Source organism: Vulpes vulpes, chromosome 1, assembly GCF_048418805.1.
Source record: "Vulpes vulpes isolate BD-2025 chromosome 1, VulVul3, whole genome shotgun sequence".
In the NCBI taxonomy this organism is placed as follows: domain Eukaryota; kingdom Metazoa; phylum Chordata; class Mammalia; order Carnivora; family Canidae; genus Vulpes; species Vulpes vulpes.
In genome coordinates this window covers 95,863,794-95,890,199 of record NC_132780.1, presented here as the reverse complement: position 1 = coordinate 95,890,199, position 26,406 = coordinate 95,863,794, and the positions used below count along the sequence as shown (strand labels likewise).

The 26,406-nt window shown below is 39.4% G+C and overlaps 1 protein-coding gene and 1 non-coding gene across 11 annotated transcripts in view; both read right to left on the bottom strand.

The window, feature by feature from the left end:
* Nucleotides 1-20,211, bottom strand: part of VNN1 (vanin 1) — a 36,823-nt gene extending 16,612 nt beyond the window's left edge. The window contains exons 1-7 of one of the 10 annotated variants that reach the window (XM_072720870.1): nucleotides 19,985-20,211; nucleotides 18,219-18,356; nucleotides 13,153-13,295; nucleotides 12,680-12,734; nucleotides 10,393-10,516; nucleotides 5,593-5,841; nucleotides 3,989-4,119 (exon numbers count right to left, since the gene is read on the bottom strand). In XM_072720870.1, coding sequence (XP_072576971.1) covers nucleotides 3,989-4,119; nucleotides 5,593-5,805 — 344 coding nt within the window. In that variant the 5' untranslated portion in view covers nucleotides 5,806-5,841; nucleotides 10,393-10,516; nucleotides 12,680-12,734; ... (1 more) ...; nucleotides 18,219-18,356; nucleotides 19,985-20,211. Of the gene's footprint in view, nucleotides 1-3,988; nucleotides 4,120-5,592; nucleotides 5,842-10,371; nucleotides 10,517-12,679; nucleotides 12,735-13,152; nucleotides 13,296-18,218; nucleotides 18,357-19,984 lie in introns of all 10 variants that reach the window. The other 9 variants (XM_072720850.1, XM_072720825.1, XM_025997842.2 and 6 more) reach the window with 9 other exon arrangements.
* On the bottom strand, nucleotides 1,596-1,699 carry LOC112919539 (U6 spliceosomal RNA). Its single transcript, XR_003234920.1, has one exon. It is a non-coding gene; the product is annotated as a U6 spliceosomal RNA (small nuclear RNA).
* Nucleotides 20,212-26,406: the final 6,195 nt, after the last annotated feature.

Here is a 26,406-nt window from a genome sequence, read left to right as displayed (position 1 = left end):
GACATTTAAGCTCTTTGCATAGCTTAGCTATGGTTGAAAATGCTGTTATAAATATCGGGATGGATGTGCCCTTTCAAATCTGTATTTTTGTATCCTGTGGGTAAGTGTCTACTAGTATACATCCTGAGTTATAAGGTAGTTTTATTTTTAGCTTTTTGAGGAATTTCCATACCGTTTTCTAGAGTGGCTATACCAGTTTGCATTCTTACCAACTGTGTAAGAGGGTTCCCCTGTCTCCACATCCTCACCAACATCTGTTGCTTCCTGTGTTATTTTTAGCCATTCTGACAGGTGTGAGGTGGTGGTATCTCACCATGATTTTGATTTGTATTTCCCTGATGATGAGTGATGTTGAGCATTTTTTCATGTGTCTGTTAGCCATCTGAATGTCTTCTATGGAGTAATGTCTATTCATATCTTCTGCCCATTTCTTAACTGGGTTATTTAGCTTTGGGTTTCATAGTTTTTTGGTGAAGTCCTTAGGATTTTCTTTATACAAGACACAGCAGCAGCAGCAAATGGAAACAATTTTAGTTCTTCCTTTCCAATTTGGATGCCATTTATTTCTTTGCTTGACTAATTACTCTGGCTAAGACTTCTAGTAGTACATTGAATAGGAGTATGGAGAGTGGACACCCTTGTCTTTTCCCTGATCTTAGAGGGATTCTTCAAATTTCTATCAGTATGCTTTTAGCTGCAGGCTTGCCATATATGGCCTTCATTATGTTGAGATATGTCCCTTTTATATTGACTTTATTGATAGTTTCTATAATGAAAGTATGTGGAATTTGTCAAATGCTTTTTCTGCATCTATTGAAGTGATTTTATGATTTTCATATTTCATTCTATTAATATGGTGTATCACATTTTTGTATTACTTATGTTGAAAAATTCTTGCATGCCAGGGCAAATTCCATTTAATCATGGTCTCTTATCCTTTTAATATGCTATTGAATTTGGTTTGCTAGTATTTTGTTAAGAACTTCTATGTCTGTATTCATCAGGGATATTGGCCTGTAGTGGTTGTTTTTTTCCCTTGTGGTATCCTTATTTAACTAGCATCAAGGTAACCCTAGCTCCATTAAATGAATTTGGGAATGTTCCCTCCTCTTAAATATTTTGGATGAGTTTAAGAGGGATTGGCATTGGGATCCCTGGGTGGCGCAGCAGTTTGGCGCCTGCCTTTGGCCCAGGGCGCGATCCTGGAGACCCGGGATCGAATCCCACGTCGGGCTCCCGGTGCATGGAGCCTGCTTCTCCCTCTGCCTATGTCTCTGCCTCTCTCTCTCTCTCTGTGTGTGACTATCATAAATACATTAAAAAAAAAAAAAAAAGAGGGATTGGCATTAACTCTTCCTTAAATATTTGTAGAATTTATCTGTAATTCATCTGGTTCAAGCTTTCCTTTGCTGGGAATTTTTTGATTACTGATCCAATCTCCTTAATCATTATTGGTCTTGGTAGGTTCCCTATTTCTAGAAATCCATGGATTTATCTTACGTTGTCCAATTTGTTGTCATATACTTATTCATAGTAGCCTCTCATAATCTTTTGTATTTCTGTGGTATCACTATAATGTCTCCTCTTTCTTTTCTAAAAATATGGAGTGCTTCAGGAATTTGCATGTCATCCTTGTGCAAGAGCCATGCTAATATTCTCTGTATTGCTCCAATTTTAGTATAGGTGCTGCCAAAATGACCGCAAGCAAAATTATTGTTTAATGGGTGTAGAGTTTGAGTTTTGCTAGATAAAAAGGGTTCTGGAGGTGGGTGATAGTGATGGTGGAATAACAATATGAATATACTTAATACTACTGACTGTACATTTTAAATGGTTAAGATAGTAAACCTTATGTTCTATATATTTTACCATAATAAAAAAAATTAGGAAAAAAGAGACCCTTGGAGGTTAAGAAAAGGGAAATCTTGTTCAGGGAACTAGTCAATCTGGTTGGAGCAGAGGCATCATTAGGGACAGAAAAGGGAAAGGGGAATTTTAAAAGATGCATTTGGGATCATAAAAGAGCTCAGCACAAAAAGCTAAAAACTTACTTCAAATTTAATAGGCAAAAGGTTTTGAGGACAGAAGTCACATGATCTGAATTTTCCTTAAGATAATAGGGCATTAGGGTATAGAATGTACTAGAATGATAAGAGACTAAATACAGGGAATCATTAGAAAGCTGTTGCAATAGCTCAGATTAAAGGAAACAAGGATTGGCCTAGGGCACTACCAGACAGTATGGAAAAATGGAAATACTGGAATGCTTGTTAATGTTTTCTTTATTCTTTTTTTTTTTTTTTTAAGATTTCATTTACTCATTTGAGAGAGAAACAGAGAGAGAGAGAACACACACGAGCAGGGTGGAGAGGAATAGGGAGAAGCAGACACCCCTATGAGCAGGGAGCTTGGGGCTCTATTCCAAGACTCTGGGATCATGACCTGAGTGGAAGGCAGACAGATGTTTAAGCATCTGAGCCACCCAGGTGCCCCTGATTTCTTTATTTTTTATCAGGTTACCAGTAGTTGTCCCAGTAAGTAATTTAAAAGGCAATCTTCAAAAGTGAGACCCTACTACATGTAACATGTAGCCATATTTATTCTCTCTTGGCACAATCTTTAAATAATAGATGGTTAATAGGAGGTAGGTTATTGAAGAAGAGCTGAGAAGTGTAAAATAACAGTTTAATGAATGGAAATTTAGTGCTATCTGCTGGCAATAGTAATAAAGGCTTTCTTTGAGTATCAAACCGAGACCATTAGATAGATCTACAAATTGGTACAATTAATATAAGCAAAACCATACCAATTATCAACAAAAACATATCCTTGAAAAAGACCAAGAAGGATGAGAAACCACATCTAAAAAATTATTTTAATGCATTGTATATAAAGAATAAGTATTTGACAATTCTTCTCTCTCGTTTGCTTCAATTAATGTCTGAAATACCTAGGTATTAAACACAATACATCACATCACTTGAAACATTTAGCCCAAGTCTTTTCAGATCACCACAACTGGTAGAAGAAGTACATTAAATAGAATTCTGGTGTTTGGGATTTTTTAAACAGTCCTGATAACATATTTCCCTTCTGTCTCTATTAATCTTGAAAGTCCATCATATATCCAAATATATGCACATTTAAACTATATCTTTCAGACCGTTTGCTATATCCAATAAAGACTACAAAATGCTTTGTTAGAACACACACCCTAAAATCTTTAAAAAAAAAAAAAAAAAAGGAACACCTGGGTGGCTCAGGTTTAGCGCCTGCCTTCAGTCCAGGGTGTGATCCCAGGATCCTGGGATCAAGTCCCACATCGGACTCCCTGCGTGGAGCCTGCTTCTCCCTCTGCCTGTGTCTCTGCCTCTCTCCCTGTGTCTCTCATTAATAAATAAATACGATCTTAAAAATAAAGTCTAGACCTGGCTTAAACCACTTCCGCAGTTCTGCTACATCAACAATCACTTTAAGCTCTTAGGACTTCATACACATTAACCTCATTTAGCTATCTTATTGACGTAAAAAGGAAAATTTTAAATCCTAAACTAACACGTGGCTCTATTTTGCGATTTTCTCACACAGTTTCCAAATTATGGAAACACGGGACAACAATTTTCTGTTCACTGGTTAGAAGTCAGAAAACTAAAGTTTGATTGTTTAGTCACCTTTAGTCATCTTTGACTCACCACTACCCTTGTATCCCTAAGCAAGTTATGCTATTCTCTCTCCAGGTTCCTTTTCTCAGTGGAAATATATTCACATTGAATTTGATGATTTCTGTGTTACCTTCCTGGACTGATTTCTGTGATTTCACAACTCATATTCACTTTCCTAATAAATGTATCCACAGGAGATGAAAAATAATAAAATGGTCTTGAACTTAGAGTTGACAGTGGATCTTACACAGTGATCTTCTACAAAGTCCTTCCAGATAAAGTAAGTTCATGTTCATGATTGAATTGTCCACCACCTATTTCCTTACCTTTTAGGATTATTACAAGGGATCCAGTTTACTCCAGGGTCTGGGATATCCTCCAAGTATGGGTAGATAGTTTCCCTGCTAAAGTTCCAGCCATAAATACCATCTTCTGGAGTCACAATAATATGTGCACCCTGTTAAAAATGTAGCTCAATTAAAATATTTCTCAGGTAAGAAAACAATCCAAGAGAGGGTCTGAGAAACTGAATGGATTAGCAACAGCCATCCAGGCCTTTTCTTTCTTTCAATCTTAATGTTTTGTGTTCTGTATTTTTATATATTTTTTTCACAATTGCATAGTCTAATCCCACCACCACCTTTTCTCTATAACATTTTCATTCTTTCATAAACATCAATAGCTTATTGAAAGGTTTGCTATCCACTGCGGCTGTTAAGCATAAAACCAATTCTCAAAATCGCTCCCCCCTTCCCCCACCCCACTTCAGTCAAGTGTTGTATTACAGGATTGATTTATACTCAAATTCTCCATTTTACTTCCTCCTCTGCTCCAACCTTCCCTGCTCTCCAAATCACTCTGTAAAAGTGATTCTGGCTTCTCAGGAGAGCACTCAGACACGGATTCCCAAAAGAGTGCCAAGCCCAGAGGTACACCATGAGCTCACTGGGGCCCCTTCAGATGGGAGAGTCACCCTGAAAGCTGCTGCAGCTTTTAAGAAAATAGTTGGACTAAGGATGAAAAAGCACCTCAGAATTCTTCATAGTATTTAAAATGTTTGTATTGTATAAGAATGTATATTGGTAGATAGGAGTTATATGTATGTATTCATGACTCATCACACTTCATATAATCTCCCTCTATACCTGACCTACAAATATCTTGTTTAAATCATATCCATTCAGGGACGCCTGGGTGGCTCAGTGGTTGAGCATCTGCCTTCAGCTCAGGGCGTGATCCTGGGATCTGGGATTGAGTACCCCATCGGGGTCCCTGCATGGAGCCTGCTTCTCCCTCTACCTGTCTCTCTCTCTCTCTCTCTCTCTCTCTGTCTCTCATGATTAAATAAATCTTAAAAAAAAAAAAATCATATCCATTCAAACCAGACCTTTATACTTAACCCTTCATTCAACCCAAGAACTCACTACACATTAACATATATAGTTTATCTTGTAATTAGAATGAAATATGAAGTACATAATACATATTGTTAAGTAATTTGCAACTTAACTTTATTTTGGTGTTATGAACTAAATCCAAAAACCCACACAAGGCTAAGAGCACAAACGTATACCAAGGCTACTAATACTCACTGCACAGTACCTGGTCCTGATCCTCTTATCCTCCACTCTCTACGTATAGTGAAAGAGAGCAGCAGAGCTTTTGAGCGTATAGCAAGTTCCTCAAAGATCTCCTGCCCCTTAATGATGATGAAGCTATTATTTTCTTAATTTTATCTCACAATTAGGGAAGTAGAACAGTATCCTTGCTGTAACAATTTTGAGAAGGAGGTAAGAGGTAGGAGTACAACAAAGTTGTTGGCTACCTAACATACATGTTTTCCAAAAGTATAATTGAACTTGACAGGGACCCTGTCTCCTAAGACCCCATCTTTCTCTTGGTGGAATCCAGAGTGCTTGAGAGAAGGTACCTGGTTTGCTGCTGAAGTGATTGCTGCCTCCAACAGGTCCAGATTTTGGTTCATTAATGCCAATGCTTCTTCATGGGACACTGGTACTAGGGTGGCATTAGGCAATTTCACTGCATGTTCATAAACAGCTGCAATAAATGTATCCCGGGAGCTGACTTTTAAGACACAGAGAACCAAAACTGCCACATAAACCAGTAACTGAGAGGTAATCATGCTGAAGTCAGATGACTGCTGATAAAGAGAGCAAGTCTTGATATGTAGAGAGAGAAAACACAATTAATCATGTGATTCTCAAGAGTTAGTACCTTAAAATAAATTATTAAATCTACTCAAAGCAAGCCTTATAGTTTTGCACTATAGACATAGATGTAAACAAATCTTATATAACAAAGGACCCTTATTGCAGGGATTTATGAGGATCTAAAAAGGAAATGTATGTTTTAGTTTGCTAGGGTTGTCATCCCAAAGTACCCCAAACTGGGCAGTTTAAACAACAGAAATTTATTATCTCACAGTTCTCGAGGCAAGAAGTTTCAGAGGAAAGTGTCGGCGAAGTCGTTCCTCCTGAGGGACTGCAAGGGAAGGATCTTTTCAAGCCCCCTCTCTCTGCATAGATCTCTGTCTTCTCCCTGTGTCTGCACATGGTGTTCTCGCTGTGTGCATATCTGAGTCCAAATTCCCCCTTCTTACAAGGACACCAGTCATTGGATTTACTGCCTATCTTCCTCCAGAATGACCTCATTTTAACTTCTATCTGAAACAATCTTATTTCCAAGTGAGGTCACATTCTAAAGGTACAGGTGTGGTTGGAACCAGAATAGGTATGATCATATTAACTGTCATTAACTAATTGCCAAGACACTCTGTGTGGACAAGCTTAAGAGTTAAAATCTTAGGGAGGTCCTAGTGTCAGAGAGGCCCTCAGACTTTTGTGAGATTTCCCTCTAGGAACCCCACCAGGTCCTCTGGGAGAACAATGGAGACAAAAATCCCTCTGCCTCATACTTCCTACAGTGGGAAGAAAAATATTCCCAACTTTGAAATAAGCCCAGAGCATTTTGTTCTCCTCAACCAAAGGCTGTCCTCAAGGGAACCCATTTACCAAAGCATAATTAGCCTGGGCAAAGGCTAATTAGCCTGGGAAAACTGCAACTGTAGCCCTCCAAGCCTTCCTGTTCCAACTTAGGGGAAAAGAAAAAAGTTGAGAAACCCTAGCAAAGGTTACAGCACAGTGGCCCAGGCTCAAGACAAGATAGAAACTTAATCACTGGACTTTATAACCCTTCTCCTGTTCTCACATGTTACCATCTCATCAGTCTGTAATTGTGGCCTACTTAGCATGTACTAGTCAAGAGAAGGTCTTCAGATGAACACCTGCAAGATTTGAGGTAGAATGCCATTGGTTGAAACTGCGACTGGACGGGGACCAACAGCTTCCACTCTGGTGCCTGAGCAGCGTCCTCTGATCACTACTGTCACTACATTAGCTTTGCTAAGCCACCAACTGAGTGCCAAGCTACCCAAATGTAGCCTTTCTGCTCATACAAAGGAGAAAACATGGGGAAATTGTCTCTGGGGGAAGAAACAATTTACTTCTACCCTTTCAACATCTTCCGGCTGATATGGAGATTAAATTGACATGAGACATACTAACAGGAGAAAAAAATAAACTTTTATTGAGTGTGCACGGAAGCCCAAAAATGAAATTGAGACCTAAAGAAACAACCAAGGCAGGCATTTTCAGACAACAACAAGGTTCAGACTACTTTTTAGGTAAAGAGACAATAAATCTGGGATGAATTGACAAGACAAATGGACAGGGCCATCCAGGTGCCCCAGCTTATGTATTTTCAAAGTTAAGCCTGTGGTTCAATTAATCATGCAATAAATAAGAGGTATTTTTATGAAAACAAAAGAAAAGCAATGGTTAAGATTAGATAAATTATAAAACTGGTTTCTGAGTTCTGAGAGTAGCTAGTTTAGAAGATTTTTAGTTATCAGGCTAAAAGCATCTTCAAATAGGGTGAGGGCAGGCAGTGGCAATCCGGCAGACTCTTTTGGTTTGTAGGTCAAGTCTGTCTGGTGACCTGAGTGACAACAGGCATGAGGATGATCTATATATGAGTTGTTACGGTGATTTCTCTCAAGTTTACATAAAGCTGTGTATATTTAGTTTGCAGAGCTCCAAGAAAAGAGGAATTTTTACTTATGAAGTGATTCCATGTCAAAATTACAGGAAAAAATTAGAAATGTTAATTAGGAGTTGTGACCAGACATTGAAGGAAACTAGAAAAAAACAGGATCTAGTCTCATCAGATCTAGAATCTGATATCCATAAAGGTACATAAAGGTATGTTACTTAAATATAATTTTTCTCTTTATAAACACTCTCACTTTATTACCAAAGGTAGCCAAATTAAGACTGATTCATTTATAAAATAAATATGGCGGGGGTGGGGGGAGCAACCTTGGCCTGATTATATATAGAAGTTCAGCAAGAATAGCAATTGATCATTTTAGACTCTTAAATCTGCTTTGTTGGAACTTTTTATAAGGAATCTCTACATTGAACTTTTAACAGCCTCTTGAGGCCAGAAGCCAAGCCAAATATTTGCCACCAGACTGCATGTAATACTTATATATTTGGGTTAGTTCCTCTCTTGTTGAGGTCTGCAAAACATTCTGAGTTTCCCGCACCTGCCAAAAAGTGGCACTCTTTACCTGGAATGTTTAGTATTACTTATTTGACAATACTTCCCATGTAACAAGTCCAATTAGTTTAATGTCTCTGTTTCATGATGAGAAACAAAATCATTGAAATGTTAGACTGTAGTCAAAAGATGTTATTTTAGAATTTGATTTTGGGGGGCACTTGGCTGGCTCTGTCAGACTGACTCTTGATCTTGAGGTGATGAATTCAAGCCCTGTGTTGGGTATAGAGATTACTTAAACATAAAATCTTAAAATAATAATAATAATTTGATTTTGGGAAATTTGTCAAAAAATATCAAAAGCTTCAAGCATTTAATTAAAGAAGGATCACAGATCATTATAAAACTATGTAATGATTTAGAGAAAGTGACAATAAAAGATTTTAAAGGTAAGTAGAGAAGGTTACATAATTGTAAACAAATCTTAGCTCTTTTAATATTAAGGAATATCTTCTTGAATGAGCAAAGATTTGATGAAAACAGAGCATAAAATCTTTTTCTAGGCAGATTACATAAGAAAATTTTGTTTATGATTTCTAATAAAAAGCAAACCAATCATCTAAGAAAGCTTTTTTAACAGAGAAAAATCAAATTCTAATTTTCCAACAATATTCTTTTGATACTAAAACTAACTCTTCAATATACTTATCCTAACCTTAGCTAAATATAAAATTTTTTTCGAAGGAGTTTTTTTTCATAAATCATGTTGTAATATTTATTTTTTATTTTTTACACTTGGTTTTTAAGTTTTCCCTTTCTAAATAACTAGATTCACTTCAGGAAGAATTATTTTTGCCCTCAACAAAAATGTATTGCTATTCGTCATACTGTTTCTTACCAAAAACATATACCTCACAGGGTTGTTTCCCTTATAATTTTTAGCAGCTTTAGTCAAATATGTTAATTATAACTTTTAATCCTTAGAAACTTTAATTTCTAGTGAAAACTAAGTAGTAAGCAACAGTGAATTGTCTGTTTTCCCAGCATTTTTTAGATTGGCAAATTTATGACTATATTTCATAATTTCTAGAAACATGTGTTTCTTCATAGTACAATCTTCTATTAAAAAAGAACAGAACATCTTTACTAGCAGACCCAAATTTTTAGTTTCTCTAGAGTAATAAGGAAACCACAAGTAGATAAATGTATGTTCAGCATTTAATGTTTATTATTTCATGTTATTTGAAAATGACCTAGATATTCAGTGAACTTAACCTTATCACTTATCACTTAGCAAACCTTCAAGGTTTCAAGCTGCCAAAAAGATTTGGGGAAACTATTTTAAACGTTTACCTAAAAATCTTTTTAAAATTATATCTATTCAATTTACTTCTTAACAATTAGGCTTAGATTACCAAAAACTATATGAGACAGCAAAGGCAGTTATCCTCCCAAGCTAATTATATATTTTTTAAAAACAGAGATAGTATCAGCTTGACTTTTAAAGATGTGCCTATTTTAATGAAACCAACCACCTTAAATTCACTTAAACACTGAATATTTTCCCAGATCATGGGAACTTGAAAATAAGCGCTCGCTTTTAAACCAAGTAAACATAAACAGGGCTCTTTTACAAATTAATTTTAGTAATACCATCCAGATGTATAAAAATATCTCACATTTACAACATATATATTGTTAAAGAAGAAAACCACAGGCCCAATATGGCATTACTTTGGTTAAGACTCCAAGCCAATAAACCAAGACTTAGTACCTAAACTAACTGCTGTTTCAACTCCCCAAGAATGTAACCTTTAGTCTGGCAACACAAAAAGTGTTGAAATTTCCTGGTCAACACAAAAAGTTTATTGATAGACCCCTTCCATTTCCCTTAGAAGGGCAAACTGCCTACAACAATGGATTCCTTGCTAATAACTGTCTTTTTCCACTCCATCTCTACCTTTAAAAACAGTTCCTTTTCTGTAGCCCTTTGGGAGTTCCTTTCTAATTGATAGAGGAGATGCTGCCCAATTCATAAATTGATTAATAAAGCCAATTAGATCTTTAAAATTTACTCTGTTGGATTTTTGTTATTTAACAATGTGAACATACATACAAACATACTCACAGATGTAAACAAAGATCTTACAGCTTTTGTTTTGTGGAGAGAACATTATAGGCCTGATTTTTATAGACCTTTTCTTCCTCTCTTTTTTCCTTCTGGTGAAAAACGTTTTTTTGAAGTTTATATTTCAAAGAATGGCCCTTAGGTCCTAGGGAAGAGGGGGGAGAAAATTGATACCACAAAGGCACAAAGAAAGTACCCAAGTTTTCTCCAATTTGTACTTTTGGGACATATTGTCCTCTTAGCAGAGATACTAGAGCCTGGGCATAAAAGTCCTTTTAGCAACTTATATCTTTTTTTTAAGTAAGTTCCTTGCCCTGTGTGGAGCCCATCTCAGGGCTTGAACTCCCAACCCTGAGATCCAGACCTGAGCTGAGATCAAGAATCCAAAGCTGACCCTGAGATCCAGACCTAAGCTGAGGATCAAGAGTCTGGAAGCTAGCTAAAAGCAATTTATATTTTTAAAAGGCCTCTTCCCCTCCCTTTTTTCTTCAGTCTTAAGCAATTGTGGATTGTGTTTACATGTCAAAGACATGATAAAACTTATAACTCTAAAGGACAGAGAAAGCGTGCAAGTTGTTTTTTGTTTTTTGTTTTAAGAAATTTGGGATAATTGCTATTTTAAAAAATATTTATTTTCTTAGGTACAGAACAATTTTGTTCCAGTATCCTGATCTTTTATGTCTATAAAGCATTGAGAGGAATAGGCAAGATTTTGAGATCAGTAAAGTAGGTGGGTTTTGACTTGTTTTTAGAGTTGCATTTCTAGTTGTATAGAGAATTGTAACACAAAGTCAATTCTCTTTAATTCCCCCAAAGATTTGGATTGTAGCCTGAATATCAAGGGATTGACCTGCCTTTTTTACTAATATATATATATATATATATATATATCAGGGAGATGTTTAACTAAAATGGAGATCAAAAGTTTTATGCCTTCGTAAACTCTGTATAAAGCATTTTAGTAAAAGTTTCTTTTCTAAGTACGTAATTTAACCTTGGGCTTTTTATTATTATTAGGCCCTGAGAATCATCCTTCCACTGATTAATTGCAGGAGGGCTTAGGAGAAATTTTGGTGATCTGTTTCCTCTGTGAAGGGGGGCTGGGCTCCAGGGGGCCTTCTGGTTTGCCTAATAATCATAATATAATCAGGAGCTGAAAGAAACTTTCCTTAGCAGCCAGTCAAGTTCTCTGTGATTGGGGTTTCGAACAGCCATTAACATTTCTAAATCCTCTAAATTTGGTAGGATCTTTTGAAAGTGGAGGAAAAGGGGCTTTATAATTTACAAGATCTGTTCCTGTTCAAGAGACAAGATGAATTCTGTGTGTGTGTGTGTGTGTGTGTGTGTGTGTGTGTGTGTGTGTGTGTTGGGGGGCGGGCGGGGAGGTGGGTGGGAAGATGCGCAGTTCTAAAATCCATCTGCCAAGGTCATTGCATAGAAATGCCTAAAGCTGGCAGAGCCAGATTACAGCAAAGCAAGCCCTACTCCCTGTCCCAGGTACTTCTGCTAAATTTACTTCTTGGCTTCCAGCATTTAGAAGAATAGCCTGTATACTTTGAGCTTGAGATTAAGCTGGACTGCTGTCTAAAATAAATCTTATAAGGAAAGGGTAGTTAAAACTGACAGATCGGGTCAGATTTTAAGAAGGGAAATTTGCAATGGATATAGACATTAATTTTTGCCTTAAGTCTAATTTCTGTTCTTTATCTTGTCAAAGGAGTCCTTTTAAAGCTAGCCTTATACTAATAAAACAATTAAAAGTTCACCATAAAGACTTTTTTTTTTTTAATTTAGCCAATTCATCTTTCGGCCATTGATCTTACCATTGATCTTACTATTTAATTATCAATTAATAGTAACTCAAACCAATAAACCTTTTTATGCTTTGACCAAAGATACAAGAGGGCATCCCTAGAGAGGGATCTAGTTTGATGAAAACCCCATGATCCAAAAGTCTACTCCCAAGAATAGTCCAAGAAAGCAAAGACCTTCAGGGCCAGGTGGGAAGAATGATGTGGTGTATCAGGTGTCTCCAGTCTCCCATAAAAGGGTGAAGCTTCCAGTCCCAGACCCGCCAATCTGTGACAGTGGGCAGGTGCTGCTGGAATGGGATTTTTCGAGCACTAACAAGCAATGAAGGCTGAGATGACAAAGGCTCTTACAGTCTAGGAGCTCTTAGGACAAACTCCCCTGAGAGCTGGCACAACTGGACAAAGAAAATGCTGCTTATAAATGGATGTCTCTGATCCCCAGTCTATTCAACTGGCTACCGAAGTGCACCCCAGTAAATGCACCCAAGTAAACATACCCTCCAGATGGCAGAAACCAGAGAGAATATCCTCATTGGTCACAAAGCCAAGTTCCTAGGACATAGAACAAGATAAAAAGAAAAACTTCATCCAGTTTTTACAAGGGACCCACAGCAAAGTATGTCTAAACAGACACTGCCTGATGAGAAGCATGAACCCAGCACTGTGTGAGGCCCACTTGAACAGCTGCGAGGGCCTATGCCTGCCTTCTGATTTATGGTAATCCCCTTTAAGACAAACAACACAAAAGACACCACAAAGGAAAACAAAAGCCATCTTCTGGGAGGAAATGGATCACTAACCAAACAGTACTCTACCAAATTTTTACCATGAGTCGCTAAACTAAAGGAATTAGTTCTACAAATATTTTCTCCTGCTAATTTGAGAGAAAGAGAAAAAAAATGTCATCACTCTTCCTCCACCAGACCCCACAGACAGAGATTCCAGGAGGCTGAGAGGATGAGAATCTTACCTTCTGCTGGCTGGCTGTATGTCAGATCTCCCGAGATCTCAAAGCTGCAGACTCTTCAGAGCAAATATCCAGCGGAAGCTGCTCCAGCTGGCCGGGCCAACTGCAGGGGAGGAACCACTTCCTCTGCTGTCAAGGATCTCCAGCTGATAGAAGAATGAAAGGGACAGGAGACAGATGAATGCGGGGGGAAGAAATAAAGAAATGACCACAGGCAGGCAGTTTCTATACTTCTTAGACAAGGAGGCAATAAATCTGTGAAGAATTGACAGGACAAAGAAAACGACTTGGAGAGCTTCAATTAGTAAGGGATTCTGGACAGAATTGGGGCCTGGTGGTAAATCCATAAAAAGTAACAAGGGTTGTTTATACAGCCTTTTTGACGATAAATTTCCCAAGCCTGACAAGAAGAATCTCTTTACCTCCTGGTGCAGAGAGGCCACCTTTTACAGAAGATATTTATTTCTTGTCTTCTGAAGACAAGGAGAAGTCACTGTTTTTTTGCACTGGCTGCTTCTTAAGGAACTTTTATTTAAAATAATCAATATGCCGGGATCCCTGGGTGGCGCAGCGGTTTGGCGCCTGCCTTTGGCCCAGGGCGCGATCCTGGAGACCCGGGATCGAATCCCACATCGGGCTCTCGGTGCATGGAGCCTGTTTCTCCCTCTGCCTGTGTCTCTGCCTCTCTCTCTCTCTGTGTATGACTATCATAGATAAATAAAAATTAAAAAAAATATATTTAAAAATAAAATAAAATAATCAATATGCCAAAGTGGCACAGTTCCGAGTGGCCTGCCCTGGAACCCAACAAAACTGTTCTGTGGAAAGGAGCCTTGATTAATACCACCAGACTCTGCAAGGATGCAGAGGATTCCTCTCTAGAGGGAGACGGGGACATCCCACTGCCGGGGTAGGAAAGAAACCCACCGTGTTGGGACACTCACTGATAGCACCCCAGAGGTAGCAGGCCCCCGAAGGAACTCGACAGGGAGTTGTGCCCCACCCCCAGGGGAAAGATCCAGAGATAGGGAAGAACAAAGACTAAATAGGGTGGGTGCTGCCTCTTGCACTTCTCTGACCCTAGTACCTAGCAGAGTGCCTGGTACTCAAAGGACCCAAGGCATCACTTAAGGAATTTTGCCTAGGACTGCCACTTGTGGGACCCCGGAAATTTAACAAAAACCCCCCACCCCTGGACAGGCAGAGCAGGACCGATTCCATTTTGGGCTGCCCCCGCCACCTCCCCTATGACCCCACATCACCTGCTTATGGCTTAAGGCGCTGCCCCGCCCTAGTCGGGCCGCGGGGCGCACCCTAATCGGAAATGGGCTCCTAACAACGTGACCCTGCGCTGTGCCCCCAAAACTGTGCACCGCTTCTGACACAGTACCCGGCCAGCTCAGGTGGGTACTGCAGGGCGAGGTGTGATTCCATCGGCCACCTGCGAGTGCACCGACACGCCTGGGCGACTTTCTGCGTATCCCCCGGGCCACCGGCCCCATAAAGCTGCGCCTCTAGGTCTCGGTCCGAGTCCCTGCTCCGCTGTGTCGGGCGCGCTTGGACCCAGGCTCGAGCTGGTAATCAACCCTCGTGTGTCTGCATCGGGGTCGGCTCCTCGGGGGTTTCTCGGATTTGAAGTCTTGGGCACAACACCACTCACTTGCCAGAGGACTTTGGAGACTTTACTTCCCTTATCTCCTCAGTCATCCAGCTAACCCAGTTGATCCAGTTGATGCTCTCTGATTCAAGGGAAGTCAGTGCCAGAAAACCAATCATGGAATTACAGGGTTGGAATTTCAGTCCCAACCCTGACTTCAGGGGAGGAGACAGGGCCTGGAAATTGAATGAAGAGCCAATGGCCGATAACTCAATCAAGTGTGCCTATGTGATGAAGGGGTTGGGAGTACTTCTGAGTTGGCGAACAAGAGTGGTGCGCTTGGAGAGGGCATGGGGCTCCGGCCCCTTCCCTTGCCCTGTGCATCCCTTCCATCTGACTGGTCCTGAGTTATATTCTTTTTAATTAAAATGATGTTAAGAAGAAAACTATAGGCCCATGATAACATCACTTAGGGCCCCAAGTCAGTAAAGGGCCCCAAGATTTCATGCCTCACCTGTCTGTAATTTCAACACCCCAAGAATTCACCACCAATCAACACAAATTCCTGGTCAAGGGCAGCCCGGGTGGCTGAGTGGTTTAGCGCAACCTTCAGCCCAGGGCGGGATCCTGGAGACCCGTTATGGAGTCCCGCGTTGGGCTCCCTGCATGGGGCCTGTTTGTGTCTCTGCCTCTCTCTCTGTCTCTCATGAAAAAATAAATAAAATCTTAAAAAAAAAAAAAAAGAAAGAAAGAAAGAAATTCCTGATCAATTCTAGAAAATTTACTGGTAGGTAACCTTGCCTAAACAATGCATCCTCGCTAATAAATTCCTTTTTTCTTTTTTTTTTTAATGCCATATCTCTGCCTTTAAAAACTGTCACCAGCTATGCCCCAGGACCTCACCTTTATTGCTCACCTGCTTGTATTCACCAACCTTTGTCCCACATTCTTCCTTAAGCTCTTCTTTCCACCTTATCTTAACTCAGGCAAATAGAAACCAAAACTACCCCTCAGGCAATAGTGACTGCCCTGGAAAGATCTCCAGCCAGCCCAGACCAACAAGACGGGTTGGAACCTAATCCCTGACTCACAGCTACACAGACCCAGACTCAAAGGACCAACCTTTGCTCATTATAATACTAAAATCTCAAGGAGCAGCACAAACCTCATTTACATAACAGGTAATGTATGGATAGGCATGTTTCCTTAAGGCACATGTGCGACCTTATGCCCACTTTTACATAAGATGAATAGGCCTCCTACTCTAAATATTCATTTTAACCCTAAGTAAGGAGAATCCATTCACCTTTTGCTCAGAGAGTCACAGCTTTGGAAGCCATCCCTCATCATCTCCTTATTTGCTGGAAACCTTTCTTTGTGTGACATTTCAACCTGGTGCAGTTTCTAACTCACCAAGGCACAAACCTGCAGTGGTTCACTTAGAAAACCTGTCTCTTACTTAGCTCAGGGGAGCTCCCCTCTATTTGCTAGATGAGATGCTGCCTGATTTGTGAATCATTTAATAAAGCCAATGAGACCTTCAAGTTTACTTGGGTACTTTTCTTTCATTTCATTTTTAACCGATTTCATGGCAGCATCAGTGTCTGAAGCAAGATTCTGACTGCATTTGGAAACAGGGAGAAACACAAGTGCGCTGCTCTGTGACCACCTAAGTTCACTGTCTTTATGGCTATTTCTGAAGGCCATTGGCAAGTCACTCAGTTAAACTCTGCTCTTTTTTTGCATTCCAGCTCCTGACCTAATTGGCTTTCTAGGCCAGGGTTAACATATCAGTCTACACTAACAGGAGATTCTAAGGGAGCGCCACTCCTTAGCCCTTGGCTCAGTCCACAATTCAATGCTGGAATTTCTTCTTCATTTCCAACCTGTGGTCCCCATTCAGTGTGGTTTGCAGGTTTACCCCTTTCCCCAGTTCTAGTCTGCAGTCTCCGTAGTGGATTTTGCTGGTTTGGCCCACACTGGGAATTGCTGGTATTGGGCACAGCCTTCTCTTGGCCAGTCCACAGTGACAACTTGTGGTTACTGCTGTTGCATTGAGATGCCAATGCTTGTCTTGTTTTGAGTAAACAAAGGCTCAGCTAATGGGATCCTTAAAATCAGAAGTCAAGTGTAACCACCTTCTGGCACACTTGCTTTTTCATATCTAAAAACAAAACTGCCAGGAGCTGTGCCAGGAGCTGTGATGGTCTACAGAAATGGTAAAAATTTTACTAAAAAACACAGAATTATCATGGCCATAATGGAGAATGTTTCAGTTAGATAAGGTCCTCTAAGGAATGCACTTGAAAGCAAGGGTTGCCAAGGTAAATGAAATGGGATACCTGTTTTAATTGGCAAGCAGAAGCTTCCAAAAAGCTTCAGAATTCCAAAACATTTTCTTTGAAAGATCCATTGCAAAAAGCTAATGCAAAATTAAATATATATGTGAGGTACTTGTAGGGACCAAGGGCAGGCTGCCCTGAAATGCACCACTTTGGCATGAACATTATTTTGACTTAAGAGCGATCAAAACCCAGCAGATCCAAACTCTCCCCCTCCTTCCTCAACTGCCTCCCTCTACTATGAAAACAGGTATTAATGGAGATTTCTCTTTACCTAATAAATCTATCTGCATAAAATGGCAAGTGTTGTTTTCCAAGCATCTCAACTTCCTGCTGATGATCCCTCTCCCTTTTGTATCTTCAGGCCCCTCCCCCTCTTCTTAGCTCCCAGAAGCTTCACGTAAGTCTTTGGAATTTCAGGACCCTGTGGATCCCTGTACGTATGAAATTAAATTGGATTTTCACCTGTTCATCTGTCTCATGTCAATTTCATTCTTAGTCCAGCTAGAAGGACTTGAACAGCAGAAGAAATTCTCCTCCTCAACACACCTTTGTAAATATTAGATTTTAATGCTGGAATATTAAAAGTTGGAATAGATCCTGAGTTCTTCTAGTGTCCTCCAACGGCTGGCTACAACTCTCCAAATTAGCATTGTTAAATTGTTCTCTCACTTTTCTGACTTGGAATCGTTTAAAAACAAAAACTTCCCTTTCTCCTGAAGCTCTACAAACTGAATATAAACAACTTGATATAAGTTTCGGAGAAATCACAGCTGCTCAGGTGTAAACCATCTTGGTGCCTCTTGCTCTGTGGGTCACTCCGTAAGGTAGCTGTTGGGCCGGTGGGATCAAGGGGGATCAGCAGGCACCAACAAAATGGTGGCGGACCCCCCACCTTGTTGCCCCCACCTCAGAACTTTCCCATCACTAGCAGACCTCCCAAGGACCGTCATCAGGGGGAGCCTGGACCTAGGCAGGAAACCTGAACGGTACTTTACCCAGACCCCATAGAAGGGCATGGGCAGTTATTGCCCCCAGGCCTATTTCACCAGGAATAAGCCTGGTATCGTGTTATGAACAAAGATCAGTGGTACAACGTATTAGAATTCAGCAGAACTGTCCATGCCGACCTTAGTAACTATGATGAAGATGGTGCTTGGCCTGTTCTTCTCGATGAATTTGTTGAGTGGCAAAAAATCCGTCAAACATCATAGCAAGAAGTAAATGTGAAGAAAATGCAAACCTTTTTGCACTCACGTGTATACAGGCTAAGGAGACAAAAAAAATCCAAAGGGTGCATTTTCATTCATATGAAAGACTTCACATAGTGCTTTTTTTTCCTTTTTTTTAAAGGAAGTTTTCTTGTTACATGTGATGGGCATTGAGCCACACCTCTTCTGAGACTGAATATTGAAGCTTTTGTTTTGAGTTATGTTTATAACATTTATTTCAGAACAATAAAGATTCAGATTTGTGACAAAGGCAAAAAAAAAAAAAAATACCTGCCACCCCATACAGACACCCAAGCCCTTACTCCTCCCCTCTTTAAAAGCCCGCTTGCCCTCCCCTGCGCCCTTGACTTGCCCACTCTCTCCCTCCCCTGCGGGCCGCAGAACCTCTCCGGAGAGCCCATCCCATTAAAAATCTGTTTCGACCAACTTTTGCCTGGTCTATTTCATTTCACTACCGATCAGATTAAACCTGACAATAGCCTGACATATAGAAATCTTCTCTACTGGCTACCCTTAAAACTCAAAAATTGGTTTATAATTTGATCTAATCATTAACATTGCTTTTCTTCTGTTTCCATAAAAATGTCTCTTATTTACTACCTGATTGCTTGATCCATAGGCCTACCCTTGAGAACACACCTGCATCACTGCCTCTAGAAATGAGTTTAACTAAACTGACGGATTGTGAGGACTAAGAGACTGGTACTACAAGATGAAACAATCTACCAACTCAATTTTAGTGTGTGGAACTTCAGAGAAGTTTCAGAGGAAGGAACTGTAGGGGCAAAAGGCTGGCTGCCCCAGGATGGGCCACTTGGCAGGAAGGTTAGTTTGAGTTAAAAAAGTAATCAAGTCAGCAGATTCAGTAACAGCTCTTTACCTCGCCCAAAACTGCCTAAGGAGAATTTAGATAGAGGATCTGCTCCAGGAAGAGAGCTATCACCATAGATAACTAGGACTTTGTCAAGACTTGAACAAGATGTGGCAGCAGAGAGGAATCTCACAAGACCTGTTTGATCAAAGTCCCCCAGGGCCCCTTCTCACCCCCTCCCAGTGGCCTAGTAAACATTTGTTTACTTTTTTCTGTGAATTACATTCTTTTCCTTTGAAGTCCCAGATCCCTTACCCTCCTCTTCTTACTTCAGAATGACATATGTACCTCATTTTTGCCTGCCTTTGGAATTTCCATATGCATGTGAGTTCCCCATATGTATGAAATTAAATTTGATTTCTCCTTAACTTCTCAGATCAATTTGATTCCCAATCCGCCTAGATGGGCCTTGAAAGGGACAGGGAAGTCTTGCTCCCCATCATACCTACAACAAAAGATTATTAGATTGATGTAGCTCCTACAATTCATCTCTAATTTCCTTTGAGTACTCGTTCTACTAATTGTCTATCTGAATTGTTCTTCCACTCTGGAAAGGCTATATCATTGTAAGCAAAAGTCTGCTAAGTTAATGGTTTTACAGACACTCCCATATCTACCTTCAAAGAAAGGCACCCAGAGAGGGCCCCCTCCCAGAGTTGCAAGTGAGGAGTTTTCTGGTAAACTGCTACATTATTCCCTTAAATAGCTACGGGAAAACTCTGGTGGATACCAGAGTTTGTGTGTGGGATCCTGGATAAACTGTCAAAAGCCAGTGAAGAATGAAAATTCTTACCAGAATCAGTTCTTCTGAACCTCAGTCTGTGGTGCTCTGTCTGGAAAGGAAAATATAATCTCACTGTTGTCCCTTCATTTCCAAATTCAAACCCATTGTGGATTGTTCTTTTCTCTCCTAGGTATAGCAACTGCCTTTTTGCTTGTCTTGTTTTGGATAACTAGGCCTGGCTTTCAGCCTGCCTGGTATATGCAAATTGTTTCTTTCAGCTGCCTATGGGAGTGACTTTAGATTTGTGGAATACAGTATCCTTTGGACCGTCTTTGGCGACCTGTCAGACATCCAAGGGGTTACACAATGCTGCCAGAAATACTTGAAACTATGTACCCATGCAGCATTATTTACAATAGCCAAATTATGGAAGTAACCTGTGTCTGTCAATAGATGAATTGACAAAAAAGTAATATATGTATATATACAATAAATGTTGCTCGCCCATAAAAACGAATGTAACCTTGACATTTGCAGCAAATGGATAAAACTAGAGAGTATAACGCTAAGTGAAATAAGCCAGTCAGAGAAAGACAAATACAATGTGATTTCACTCATGTGGAATTTAAGAAACAAAACAAATGAACAAAGAAAAAAAGAGACAAAAAAACCCCACTCTTAAATATAGAGTATAAACTGATGGTTATCAGAGGGGAGGTGGGTGGGAGGATGGGTGAAATAGGTGAAAGGGATTAAGAGCACACTTAAATCATGATAAGCACCAAGCAACTATACAATTGTTGAATCACCATACTGCATACCGGAAACTAATATAACATTGTATGCTAATTATACTGGAATTAAAAAACCAAAAAAACTAGGTACCCAGAGGGAAAGCAACAAATTGAGGATAATGTAGTAGGATAGGTGAATGAACATATGATGTCGTTTAAGTTATTGTCCAATTCTTTGAGGAATTAAAAACACTATCCTTATTTTACAAAACAAAAATCAGTATACCAGTAATTCAATATTTACCTATTCTTTTACCAAATGAACTTCCGTTGTTTATCTGAAAAGCCCTGTAAATTATTGGCCTTAGAAAATCAAAGTCCTTCTTGGAAGAACTTACTTTTTTTTCTTCCCCTTAAAGTTACACACTTTATCATGCCTCTGAGGTGTAAACACAGCTCACAATTACCAGAGACTGAAGGGGGAGAAAGAGAAGTATTTTTAAAATAAACTGCTAAATAAATAAATAAATAAATAAATAAATAAATAAAATAAAATAAAAAACTGCTAAAGGGCTCATGCCCAGACTCTAGCACAGCTTTCAACTCTACGGACAAGTTCAAATCTTAAAAATCTTCACAAGTATTGGTAACTACACAGTCTTTGCACACATGTGTTTGTGGGTATGTTATAAATACCTCTGGATGGCATCGCTAAAATTAATTTCCAAAGGAGCCCTAGTTAGGTGGTTTGAAGACAAGTGCAAATAAGGATTGATCATTCTAAACCTACCAAAAAGATAGAAACTAACCAAAATGTCTTTTTCAAGTTCATGTCCACATGAGAGCTTGTTTAAGATTGTTGGTTTGATTAAAATAGACGTGTCTTTAGAGATATCAGCAACAAAATTAAGACTTGTAGGCTACTGGGGTTTACTTAAAGTCAGATAGGTCAATGTTATCTCTGTTGCAGAATATTTAAAAGAAAGTAGCTTGCAAGAATGAGTGACTTTTTTTTTAATAATAAATTTATTTTTTATTGGTGTTCAATTTGCCAGCATACAGAATAACACCCAGTGCTCATCCCATCAAGTGCCCCCCTCAGTGCCCACCACCCAGTCACCCCAAAACCCCCCCCCCGCCCTCCTCCCCTTCCACCACCCCTAGTTCGTTTCCCAGAGTTAGGAGTCTTCCATGTTCTGTCTCCCTTTCTGATATTTCCTACCCATTTCTTCTCCCTTCCCCTCTACTCCCTTATAATGTTTGTCCGTCTGCGATTGACTTATTTCACTCAGCATAATACCCTCCAGTTCCATCCACATTGAAGCAAATGGTATTTGTCATTTCTAATGGCTGAGTAATATTCCATTGTATACATAAACCACATCTTCTTTATCCATCGAAAGATGAATGGAATGAGTGACTTTGATGCCTCACAAAGTTTTTATGAGTGATCTAAACATAATTATTAAGAACAAGTAAATTAAATAGACCTAAATAAAATGAAAAATTTTAGGTAAGTGTTTAAATTGTTTTCCCGAATCTTGTTGGTAACCTAAAACCTAAAGTTTTGCCGAGTTAGATCAAATGATGAATTAAGTTAAATCTGTTAAATATTTAGATTACTTCCAAGTAAAACAAAATACTAAAACATTAATTACCAAGTATAGGTTTATTTTTGGCTTCTAATTACAGAGAAGCTAAAAGATATCTGGATCTGTTCATGCTTCACTGGAAAATTCAAAAACACATAAACTTCTAAAAATCATGAGAAATATTTATGAATTTGCAAATCTAAAGAATTGTAGTAAAAGAGACAGCTCACTATTATTTAATTTTCACTAGAAACTAAGATTTCTAAGGCTTAAAAATTCCAATAAATTTAATATATTAGGCCACTGGAAATAATAAGGGAAAATATATTTTCTATGTCTATGCTTCTATAATATTTCTATTTCTAAACTAAAGGAAAATGCATGCTTTTGGTAAGAAAAAATTATGAGGAATAAAGACACATTTTTGTTGAGGAAAAATAAAGTAATTTCATCCTAAAATAAGGCTGGTTATTTAAAAAGGGAAAACTTGGGGATCCCTGGGTGGCTCAGTGGTTTGGTGCCTGCCTTCAGCCCAGGGTGTTATCCTGGAATCCCAGGATTGAGTCCCATATCAGGCTTGGAGCAGGCAGCATGGAGCCTGCTTCTCCCTCTGCCTGTCTCTCTGCCTCTCTTTCTCTCTGTGTCTTTCATAAATAAATAAATAAAATCTTTTGAAAAATAAAAATAAAAAGGGAAAACTTAGGACAAAATCTGAGTGTAAAAAGAAAGTTGTAGAAGGTTTGTGTAAAAGGAATCTTGGGGAAAAACTTTGAATATATTAAATTTATTAGAATTTTTAAATCTTAGAAATCTTAGTTCCTCCATCACTGGAGATTATAGAAGGTATGCCATGCAAAGGCAACAGAAACAGAATCTATAATGATTGTAACACACCTGGATGAGGTCCATTCTGCTTCCTCAAAAAATGGGCTCCTAATTGCCAGGCTTTTGCCATCCTCACGTCCTTATAACATGGCAACAGTTTGCTCTTGAATCAGAGAAATTGAGATGAATAAACAATAGCTATAAATTAAGTAAATAGTCGGGGCTATGAGAAACCTGAGATGGCTGCTTGCTTTTTCCCAGCTCCTTGATAAACCCCATTTTCTGATTTTTGCATTCCTTCCTCTAATGCATTTAAGATGACTGGAGGGATCCCTGGGTGGTGCAGCAGTTTAGCGCCTGACTTTGGCCCAGGGCACGATCTTGGAGACCCGGGATTGAATCCTACATCGGGCTCCCAGTGCATGGAGCCTGCTTCTCCCTCTGCCTATGTCTCTGCCTCTCTCTCTCTCTCTCTCTCTCTCTGTGACTATCATAAATAAATAAAAATTAAAAAATAATAAGATGACTGGAGTTATAAATAAACATTAGTGGAGAAACTTCTATAAAATTGCAAAAACGGTCTACCAATAACATCTAACTGGTCAGACCCATAACCCTAAAAAACTGATTTTGTCTCTAATGTCCTCAGACCTCCTTCCTACAGACCCTTTGAACACTTGCAGTTAGACTTCATTCAGTTATCACTTAGTATGGGTTATCAGTATGTCCTCGTTATTGTATGCATGTTTTCCAAATGGGTTGAAGCCTTTCTCCACCATAAGACTATGCTCTCACAGTGGGAGGGACATGCTAAAAAATGTGTCTCCCACTTAAAATATACCTTCTATAATCTCCAGTGATCAAGGCACCCACTTCACTGAATCATATGAGCCTTAATGAAAACCTTGCAGAGTTGGAATTCTATCAATATATAACCTCCTGTTGATCCCTGTCTCATGCTAGTATGATCACTACTAGTAGGTCTCTAATGCGTTATGCTCAAGCCTGTCATCAACAGGTTAAAGAAGCCTTCCTGGGGCCCAATTCAAAGGCTCCTCTTGGTCACAGTTTAGGGCCTGGTGATCAAGTATCTGAAAGCATCATCAGAGGAAGACCTCAAGCCCCACTGGAAAGAACCTTACCAAGTGTTCCTGACTACTGACACTAACTTAAAGATATTAAGTCTTGGATAAACATCACACAGGTAAAGAAGACTCCACCTGATAATCTGGTCCTATGCAGACACTGGAGACCTCTGAATCAAACTGACAGGGAAGAGAAGTAGCTGATGTTGAGGTAGACTGCTTCTACCCAAGAGGCCAGATCAAGACTTCCTACTCTAAGTGAACATGAAACCACTTCTCCTTTTCCCTTCCTTCACTCTGCCATTGGTCTGGAAAGACCATCTCATCTTTATCTCATAAATACCCTCATCTTTTCTCCCAGGCCATTGCTAAGATGAGTAACCTCTGGAATTTAGAGCAACCTTTTTTTCAGGCTTGGAACCTGAAATCTAGCTACATCTCACTGGTTGACTCCCCTGTATAAATTTACATAATCAAGTTAGAAAAGGTCTACCAGGAGGCTCTCATGATTCAGGATTCACTCCTTTTGGCAGGCTCCTACTTCTGGGCATGGATAAATATGAATGAAGCTGGGATCAGGAACTTCTCCTTAAATCTTGAAATTGTTGTAGAATTCATTGCAAAAGCAATAGCTGCCCACCAAAGATCCTTAGACACTCTGGCCAAAGGTGTTCTTGATAATAGAATAGCCCTCAATTATCTGTTGACTGCAATAGATAATTGGATTACCACTTCTGGTGAAGTTAAAACTCAATTACATAAAATCACAAAACAAGCCATTTGGCTTAAAAAGATGACTTCTTCCATGGGGGTCTTTATTATTTGATTGCATTGGATTGGATTGGATCCTGGGGACTGATAAGGAGAAGAAATGTAGGGGAAATGCAGATAAAATTAAATTTTCTTATAACTTGTCCATTTATAAATACCTGAGATATGCAGAGACTGACATTCCTCAACGAACTTACAGCTGCCTTAGTATTAATGCTTTGCCGGAGATTAAAAGCAACCTTAGCATCAAACTGAACACCAATAAAAAATAAATTTATTATTAAAAAAAAAAAGCAACCTTAGCATGACAACAGCCAGACCTCCAGGATTCTGTAAGTCTTCTTTAACATACAGAAAACCCTTTAGAGATTTCTAGTTATCTCTATACCTGACCCTCCCTTCCCCCAGTCAACTCCAAAATATATAATCGGTCCCACTTCACAGTCACAAGTGCATTCTTTCTGCCCATGGGCCCTGTCCCCATGCTTTAATAAAGCACATTTTTGCATCGAAAGCACCTCAAGAATTTTTTGTTGATCTTTGCACTCAATGACCCCACATCATAATTTTGATCACCTAGGTGTGTGGGGATCTGCATCTTCCTTCATCCGGACTTTGAACCTTGGTGCAAACTTGGTGAGTTACTCCCTTTTCACCTCTTACATTCATTTCAGGGACATTTTCAGTAAGGTCTAATTGGATTACTTTCACATCAATTGCTCAGACTGCAGTCATCTAGCCTGTGGCTGCTGTTCAGGAAAGAACAAAAGTCTGACTTATGACTGGAAGCTAGTAACTTAGCAGGAATAGTAATAAGACTCAGAAAGAAACTTGATGCCCTCTCTTTAGTCCTATTCTTGTACAAAGCTTTCTTGGGCACGGGACTGCCACCTAAGTCACTAAGACAGTTGCCCATTTTAAGACTCCCATGTAAGTTTTCCTCCTCATTGGTCCAGTATGATCCCCTCCACATCTCTGACCTAGCCACTTTTGGTCAAAATATCTCTTCTTGGAGGTGGCTGAAACCAGTACCTGACTGAATTTAGGTATTGTTTCTAAACCAGGGACTGTTTCCTGGAGACTGTTCCCTGGGGAAGTCAGATTTAAAGACTACATGGTTGTAATGTTCCTTAGACCATGATGGATTTCTATCTTCATTATTCTTCATCTATGTCCCCTACTGACTACTTAAAGTAGAGGGGAGATACCTCCTGCAAATTCTTAATGACTTCATGGGTTAAAATGACAAGCTCTCTTGGTCTACCAGCATCTATTGTGTCCAAGGAAAAACCACAGGGAAGCAAAGGGACATCACTATCACTCCAGTAAATAAGTCTGTGTTCAAAATGCCTCTGGTTGTATTGAACTAGGAACCCTTGACATTCTCCTACATGGGACACCACCCAGGAGTTGGGGGAGGGGGAATTACAGTAATGGGCTTTTCCATTTTTATAGGAACATGAGATATTTCTCTTAAGTCCCCA